The sequence below is a fragment of the Cervus elaphus genome, chromosome 33 (genome assembly GCF_910594005.1).
Source record: "Cervus elaphus chromosome 33, mCerEla1.1, whole genome shotgun sequence".
Taxonomy (NCBI): Eukaryota; Metazoa; Chordata; class Mammalia; order Artiodactyla; family Cervidae; genus Cervus; species Cervus elaphus.
In genome coordinates this window covers 63,303,935-63,313,222 of record NC_057847.1, presented here as the reverse complement: position 1 = coordinate 63,313,222, position 9,288 = coordinate 63,303,935, and the positions used below count along the sequence as shown (strand labels likewise).

Genomic DNA, 9,288 nt, shown 5'->3' with positions numbered 1-9,288 from the left:
AAACATTCAGGGCAGCTTTTCAGCAAAGCTATGCAATAGGTGAAGCCTACCTGAGAAATCCTGCTGTTTGGGAACCCCACCCTTCTGTCTATTCATCCAACTCACCAGCTGATCAGGTCCCTTCCTTATACACCCCATCCTGCAGGCCACTTCCAATACATTTGCCCAGCTCTTCATAGCCTTGTACTAGTTAATCCAATGAGTTACCTCCTGCTGGTAGAGAGGAGGCCTGCTGTGATTGTCAGGACACATTATACAACAAATATAAAAGCTCTTTGATTCTGCTAGGTTGCAGAATCTTGACGGGCAGGGACCGTGTTTGACTTGTGTCTTCCTTTAATGCATTGAACCTTTGCACTATATAGGACTATTCCGCTTTAAAAAAAAAAAAAAAGGAAGAGTCGACAAAAAGTACATTTACTATTATTTCTTTTATTTAAGCCAGGTACCATTTTTATTATGAACTTTTAGATTCCAAATATGTATATGTTAAAAGGCACAAAGAATGCTAATCATCACCTGTAACCTGAGACCTGGCTTTAGAAGGAGAGCATTTTTGAACATTGAAAGGCTCCTGTGTCCCCTCCTTGATCGCATGCCCTTTCCTCCACCCACCAAATGTAACCACTCTCTCTGAGTTTCCTGCTAGCTACGCCTTGCTATTCTTTATACTTTCACCACATAGGAATGTGTTCTACACAGTCTCAGGGTACTCATGTTTTGTGTGTATTTGATCTTCGTATAGCAAAAACTGTGTGTAGTCTTCCTGACTTGCTTGGATTGTAGTTTCTATTTATGAACCACTCTCATGTTGATGTGCATAACCGAAGTTCACTAATTTTCACAGCTGTGTACTATTTTGTTGTGGAATATCTCCAGTTTATCCAGTCTTCTGTTACAAATATTTGGGTGGTCCAAGAGGTTTTGCTCCTATAAATGGTGCTCTGTGAACATTCTGGGGACCGCTCCTCATCCACACCTAGTTTCTCCCGCGTACATACCTGGTGAGGGATGCGCATCATCAGCTTTATTAGATGATATGTTGTTTTCCAAAGTGGCTGAACTAATCTATACTCCCACTCGTTCTGAATGAGATTTCTTTTTACTCCATATTCTTGCTAGCTCTCAGTACTGACAAAGATAATTTTTTTTTTTTTTATCAATTCAATGCATGTGAAATAGTATCTTATTATGGTTTTAACCTGCATTTACTGAGGTTTAACATCTTGGGTTAGGTATCTTTAAAAAAAAAAACTAAAAAAAAATGCAGTTCTGTCTTGCTCATTCAGCAACATTATAAACAGCTTTTCTTGAAGCAGGTGGGGTTCACAGATCTATCCCCACAAACAGAGAAAGATCTTCAGGGTTGTAAAGGGAAGCTGAGCTGCTACCAGCATTGTTATTCAGAAGTGGTGGGCTCCTTGCTATATTGAGTGTGAAAGTCTTGCTACTTCTGAAATGGAAGGCAAGTCCCAGTGACTTGTGCAGACTCCAGCCCCTTCTGGAACCATTCATCTTGAAGATACAAGTCATTCATGTCTCATTTCATTTTAGTCTTTCCTATTTTTTCCTTACTTAGCTTAGCTAAAGGATGGTCAGTTTTATCTTTTTAAAAAAACAGTTACTTTTGTTGATCCTTTCTGATCTATATTTCATTAATATCTTTTCTGATTTTTATTAATTCCTTCCTTCTGTTAATTTTTGGACTTAATTTGTTCTTTTATAAGAGATTAAAATAAATAAACAACCTAGGTGTAAGGTTAGGTTGTTTATTTTTAATCTCTTACAAAAACTAGGTGTTTTTTTATTTTAATCTCTTACTATACGAATTTTTGCTGTAAGCTTTCCTCTGAGAACTGCTTTTGCTGCATCCTACAATATTCAGTATGTTGCATTTTCCTTTGCACTGAAATAATTTTTCATTTCCAGTTTTGTTTCTTCTTTGACCCAGGGTTTGTTTAGAAGTGTGTTTTTAGTTTCCACATATGTATAGATATTCTCACTTTTCTCTTCTTTTCTTGTTTCATTTTATTGTGTTCAGAAAAAACAGCTTGATGATCTGTCATAAACTTGCTAAAATTTTTGTGTCGTCTATCTTGTGATCTATTCCACGTGCACTTGAGAAGAATATGTATTCTGCTGCTGTTGGATAGAATGTTCTGTTTATCTGTTAAGTCACTTTGTTCTAACATGTAGTTCAATTCCAACATTTCCTTTTGATTTTCTGTGTGGATGGTCTATCCATTGGTGATAGAGAGGTACTGAAGTCCCCTACAATTACTGCATTGTTGTCTGTTTCTCCCTTAATATCTCTTATTATTTGCTAATATATTTTGGTGTTGGGGAGCTGGGAGCCTATCTGTTTACAATATTGTATTTTCTTTTTAAATTATTTTATTGAAGTATAGTTAATTTTCAATGTTGTTAGTGATTCAGCAAAATGTTTCGGTTATCCATACACATTCTTAATATGTGCTGTGCTTCGTTGCTCAGTCGTGTCCAACTCTGCAACCCCAAGGACTGCAGCCGCCAGGCTCCTCTGTCCATGGGGTTTCTCTAGGCAAGAATACTGGGGTGGGTTACCATGCCATCCTCTGGGGGATCTTCCCACCCAGGAATCGAACCATGGTCTCGTGCATTGCAGGTGGATTCTTTACCAGCTGAGCTGCCAAGGAAGCCCATATTCTTAATATATGATATATATATATATACTTTTTCAGATTCTTTTCCATTACATGTTGTTATGAGATATTAAACGTAGTTCCCTGTGCTATACAGTAGGTCCTTGTTGTTTATCTATTTTATACATAGCCGTGTGTATATGTTAATCCCAAACTCCTAATTTATCTCCTCCCACTCCCCACTGTCCCCTGTGGCAACCATAAGTTTGTTTTCTGTATCTGTGAGTCTATTTCTGTTTTGTAAATAAGTTCATTTGTATTATTTTTTTTAATATTCCACAAATAAGTGATATCATGATATTTGTCTTTGTCTAACTTACTTCACTTAACATGATAATCTCTATGTCAATCCATGTTGCTGCAGATAAAATTATTTTATTCCTTTTTATGGCTTAGTAACAGTCTTTGTATATATATATTTACCACGTCTTCTTTACCCATCCATCTGTCAATGGACATTCAGGTTGCCTACATGTCTTGGATATTGTAAATAGTGTTGCTATGAACACTGAGGTATATGTATATTTTTCAAATTAGAGTTTGTCTTTTCCAGATGTATGTCCAGGAGTGGGTCTAGATATTACAGTAACTCTGTTTTTAGTGTAAGGAGACTTCATACTGTTTTTCACAGGGGTTGTACCAATTACATTGCTGCTAACAGTGTAGGAGGGTTCTTTTTCTCCTCACTCTCGTCAGCATTTACTATTCACTATTTGTAGACTTTTTGGTGATGGTCATTCTGACCAGTCTGAGGTGATACCTCTTTGTAGTTTTGATTTCCATTTCTCTAATAATGAGCAGTCTTGAGCATCTACCTTTTCGTGTGCTTGTTGGCCATCTGTATGTTTTCTTTGGAGAAATGTCTCTTTAGGTCTTCTGCCCATTTTTTGACTGGGTTTTTATTTTTTTTTTTCATATTAAGGTATATGACTGTTTGTCTATTTTGGAAATTAATCCCTTGCTGGTCACATCATTTGCAGATATTTTCTGCCAGCCTATAGGTTGTCTCTTTTTGTTTTGTTTATGGCTTCCTTTGCTATGCAAAATCTTTCTAAAATTTTTTTTTAATTTTTTATTGGCATATAGATGCTTTAAAATGTTGTTAGTTTCTGCTGTCAGCAGAGTGAACCAGCTAGATGTTTACACACACATATCACCCCATCTTTTAATTTTCTTCCCACTTAGGTCACCACAGAGCATTGAGTAGAGTTTCCTGTGCTATATATGTTAGTAATGTGTTTTACACATAGCAGTGTACACATGTCAATCCCAATTTCCCAGTTCATTCCACCATCCCCCCCCCCCCACCGGCTACACCCCTCATATCCATACATCCATAAATAAGAAAATAATGCCATTTGCAACAACATGGATGGACTTAGATTATCATACTAAGTGAAATAAGATAAAGACATATCATATGATATCACTCTATGTGGAATCTAATTTTAAAAAATTATACAACTGAACTTATTTACAAAATAGAAATAGACTTACAGATATAAAAAACAAATTTATGGTTACCAAAAGGAAAATGTGGGAGCAGGGATAAATCAGGAGCTTGGGATTAACATACAGTATATATAAGATTAACATACTACTATATATAAGATAGATAACCAAACAAGGACCTAGTGTATATAGCACAGGGAACTCAGTATTATGTGATAACCTATATAAGAATCTGAAAAAGAATGAAAATATATATGTATATGTATAACTGAATCACTTTGTTGTACATCTGAGACTAACGACATTGTAAATCAACTACAGTCCAATGAAATTAAAAAAATAGACCCACCTACCTATGGTCAATTAATCTGTGACAAGCAGGAGAAGAATTTACATTGGAGAAAGGCTTTTCATTAAGGGGTGCTAGAAAAACTACATGTAAGAGTGAAATTTGAGCCTACTGTAACACCATACACACAAAAAAACTCAAAATGGACCAAAGACCTAAATGCAAGGCTAGATACTATAACATTCTTAGAGAAAACATAGAGCAATTTTTGATATAAATTGCAGCAGTATCTTTTTTGATCTACCTCCTAGGGTAATAACAATTAAAAATAGGACCTAATTAAACCTAAAATCTTTTGCATAGCATAGAAAAGTGAAAGTGAAGTCACCTCCGACTCTTAGCGACCCCATGGACCGCAGCCTACCAGGCTCCTCCATCCATGGGATTTTCCAGGCAAGAGTACTGGAGTGGGGTGCCATTGCTTAAAAAAGGAAAAGACATGCATGGACAAGTGCTCGGGCCTGGTGCACTGGGAAGACCCAGAGGAATCGGGTGGAGAGGGAGGTGGGAGGGGGGATCGGGATGGGGAATACGTGTAAATCTATGGCTGATTCATATCAATGTATGACAAAAAAAAAAAAAAATTAAAAAAAAAAAAAAAGGAAAAGACAACCCTCTGAATGGGAAAAAAAATTTGCAAATGAAGTAACTGACAAGGGCTTAATCTCCAGGATATACACACAGCTCATATAACCTGATACTGAAAAAACAACCCAATCAAAAAATGGGCAGAAAAATGGTATGTTTGTTCTACTTTCTCAAGATTGCTCTGGCTATTGGTTCCATACACATTTTAGGATTTTTTTTTTCTATTTCTTTGAAAATGCCACTGGAATTTTGATAGGGATGATTGCACTGAATCTATAGATTGCTTCAGGTAGTATGGCTATTTTAACAATATTAACTTTTCTGATCCAGGAACATGGAATTTCTTCCATTTGTTTGTGTCTTCTTCAGTTTCTTTCACCAAAGACTTGTAGTTTCAGTGTACAAAGCTTTCATCTCCTTGCTTAAATATATCCTGAGTGAGTGAGTGAAAGTCACTCAGTTGTGTCCGACTCTTTACAACCCTGTGGACTGTAGCCCACCAGGCTCCTTTGTCCATGGAGTCCTTCAGGCAAGAATACTGGAGTGAGTTGCCATTTCCTTCTCTAGGGGATCTTCCCAATCTAAGGACTGAACCCAGGTCTCCTGCATTGTAGGCAGATTTTTTACCTTCTGAGCCACTAGGGAAGCCCTATTTATAATTTTTTTTGATGCCCTTATAGCATTTTTACCTGGAATTTTGAAATCTGGCAAGGAGAGAAACGATCTTCATGGGTCATTTCACCTCCAACTCTCATATAGTTCCCACACTGAGAATTTTCTCCCTGGAATTACCACTTTAGTTTGATCTAAAGAGCAAGCTCCACTCAAATCTGACCTGCTTAGACCAGTCTCACTTGCAAATATCTCATGCTGGAGGGAAAGTAGCGTGCTGGCTTCTCAGCTCTTAACTGTGAGGGATCCTTGGTTACCCTGGCAATGAGGCAGAAGACTGAAAAGAGCCTGACCAGCAAAGCAGAAAGAAGGCCAAAGAAAGCCCAACTAATTTTAAAAATGAACTGTAAAGTTTGATCTCATACAAGGGGCTTCCCAGGTGGTGCAGGTAAAAAAAATCTGCCTGCCAATGCAGCAGGCGCAAGAGACATGGGTCAGGAGACGTTTGATCCCTGGGTCAGGAAGCCCTGGAGAAATGGAATGGCAACTCAATCCAGTATTCTTGCCTGGAAAATTCCATGGACAGAGCAGCCTGGCAGGCTACAGTTCACAGGATCACAGAGAGTCAGACACAACTGAAAACACATGTTACATCATGTCAATGAAATATTGTAAACTTAAAAAAAACTCTGGAAGAGTTTGATTGTATAATATTTATAAAAATATATGTTGTGAAATACCAGCTACTAATTAAAACTAAAGAGTACTCAAACTAATGTTACATCCAAACAGTATTTGCAAACAGGCCTTTTGTGAATGTAGTTCTTCCTTGACTTTGTGAGTTCTGATGTATTGATTCTGATTCTCTCATGATTCTGATGTATTACCAGATTATGTCTTAGTTTTCTTTCATCATCACTCTTTTATGTCTATCAATTACATTTTAATGTTACCCTTGCACTTTTTAAATATTTATCTCCATCTGATCATACTTTAGAAAAAGTGTTTTATCATCATCATCCCTTTTAAAAGAGATTTCCGGAATACCCTTTTAATAAAATAGGACTTTAAAACCAGAAAATGATAACCTTGAGACAAAGAATGCTTTGACAGTAAGCCTAGTTTTATGCATTAAGACAAATTAAAAAATGAAGTTTAAATGGCATTTTGGTTTTTTTAAAACATGTTTTAACAGTTACTTCAGCCAGAATCCCTGAATTGTCCACAAACATCATGGGTCCAGTTAGGTTATTTTCAAAAGCATCTTTTCAATAAAGACGACTGGCTAAGAAATAAAACGAAGACAACACTCAAAATATGCACCCCAGGTTCATTTTGGAGGCATTTCGTGAACAAGAATCTCTCTTGCATACTAAGCAAGGAGGTCATGATTGGTCTAGAATTCCTGAATAATGATGATTTGCCTCCACAAAATTTCCCTTATGGCTTTACAATGTTGCATTTGGGCATATAGCAGTCCATGATCAATACTAACCCAGAAGCATTTTTCAAGTAATTCAGAGTATATTTTTCAAAAGCAATCTATGCGTAATACAGTGATTAAGGTATAGTCAGGGGAAACTGAAAGCTTAACAAACCCTTACTGAAATATAATGGAGTCTGCATGATATCAAGAAGATCATAGAAGTATTTAGTATTGTATTTCAGTTTGTTAAGTACTTCCAAAAAGTATTAACGCTAAAAGCATTTAACATGAAAAGGGAAGATGAATTCTTAATTTGTGTTTTGAAAATTTTCACTTTTAAAATATTAGACAAGCACAAAAAAAATTTGGTGACTTCTCCACATATAAACAACATGTCATTCATTTAAAAATGTTTATGCTTCATTTCTTTACCAAAAATCGTGTGATGTCTGATCCATGTTTTGATGCTAGAGATTGTCTTCTCACCTGGCTTCTTTCCTTGGCTTGACGGGCAGTTCTCTAAAAGTTAAAAAAAGTAATGCATGTGTACACATGTTAGAATTAAAGTATTGGCTACAGCAACTCAAAAACTCTGTTAATTCTGAAAAAAAAAAAATACATTATCACCACACTCGTGTCCCAGTGCTTTGCCCTTAGTGGGGTTACTAAGCCAATAACTCTGAGGTCTAGGTGTGTGCAGGGCCTGCCCACCTCCTGTTCTCTGGCCTTGAAAGCCTGTCCCAACCTAACAGCCAAGCCAATGCAAAAAAAAGAACAGGATTCTTTTGCTAATATAAACATTTTTCATGAGACTCTGAAACGGTGATTACAGAAGAAGGCACAGCATTCTCCTTTGCTGTATCTTAACTTTCTTACAGATCTTGACTGTGCTAACAGTTTGCACAGTTAAGAAATCAGATAACCTTTTGCCCAACTGAAGTCCATGTATGTGTGAAGTTATCCAGGTACAAGGGGTAAGGAGAGGAAAGAAAGGTTAAAACTAAAACCAAAACAAAGCCCTTCTTATGACATGATCCTACTTATGTAAAACTTATTTACATAATTTTTACACAGTAAAATTTGTGAATAAATTGAGGAATCTGAAATATTAAAAAGAGGCTAAGAAAGTGCTCCTATGATATGAATGCTGGCAGAGGATCTGAAAAATTCTCAAAATGTAAATACAGTTGATTAGCATTTTTACAAATATCAGGGTCTTTAAAATAAAGCCTCTAGGTTAGCAATTTGAAAGCAATAAAAAATATGTTTCTGAAAAAGATTTTTTTCCCCCTTACCTAACCTATTTTGAAAAAATTACAAGTAAACAAAATAATTCTTCTTTCACCACAGCAGCAATACCAGTGCAGTTAAACAGGCACTTTTCACCACCAGGATCGAAGGAGCATACCTGAGTACAATCCTTTGGGAAACAGCATGGAGGGAATTCATCTCCTGCAGTCTCAAAACTTGACTCAATTATTTTATAACTGAGAATCTATCTTAAGGAACAACCTCGAAATGTAAAAAATAGTTTGTATACAAAAAAATGTGGTTGGCAGCATTGTGTATATGAACCAAAGAATGTAAACAACTTCAGTGTTCATCAGTATGGGAGTGGCATAATTAACCACAGTAGAGATGTGTTCAATAGAATGATATGCAGCCATTTTAGATGATAAACACTGAATGCTTATCACAGGAACATGGGAAAATGCTTAAATTTTGCCATAAGTGGAAAAAAAAGTTGGGTACAAAGTTGCATATTAAATGTATGCTGCTTTCTAAGATTATATCTTAACAGGTAGATCCTGCGACCTTTTGCTGAACTACTTGTTAAAAATTCATCCTAGTTGACAGACCATATTATCTTCCTCTTTTCCTTTAGATTTAAGCCCTAGGTAATTGCTCCAAGATGTACCAGGTTTCATATTTAGGTCAACAGTGTAATGCCTGTATGTGGAAAACTGAGTTGGTCCTGCTACTGCTAACTGCTACTGCTAAGTCACTTCAGTCGTGTCCTACTCTGTGGGATCCCATCCCTGGGATTCTCCAGGCAAGAACACTGGAGTGGGTTGCCATTTCCCTCTCCAGTGCATAAAAGTGAGAAGTGAAAGTGAAGTCGCTCAGCCATGTCCGACTCTTCGCGACCCCATGGACTGCAGCCTACCAGGCTCCTCCGT

At 36.7% G+C, this 9,288-nt stretch overlaps 1 protein-coding gene across 6 annotated transcripts in view; it reads right to left on the bottom strand.

Annotated features, from left to right (window-relative positions):
• Window positions 1-430: 430 nt before the first annotated feature.
• ZRANB3 (zinc finger RANBP2-type containing 3) overlaps window positions 431-9,288 on the bottom strand; it is a 278,640-nt gene continuing 269,782 nt past the window's right edge. For 5 of the 6 annotated variants that reach the window (XM_043894549.1, XM_043894548.1, XM_043894550.1 and 2 more), the window contains 2 exons: window positions 7,541-7,627; window positions 431-1,001 (listed from right to left, as the gene is read on the bottom strand). In XM_043894549.1, the coding sequence (XP_043750484.1) occupies window positions 855-1,001; window positions 7,541-7,627 (234 nt within the window). In that variant the 3' untranslated portion in view covers window positions 431-854. Of the gene's footprint in view, window positions 1,002-6,784; window positions 7,628-9,288 lie in introns of those variants that run through there. The other variant, XM_043894552.1, reaches the window with a different exon arrangement.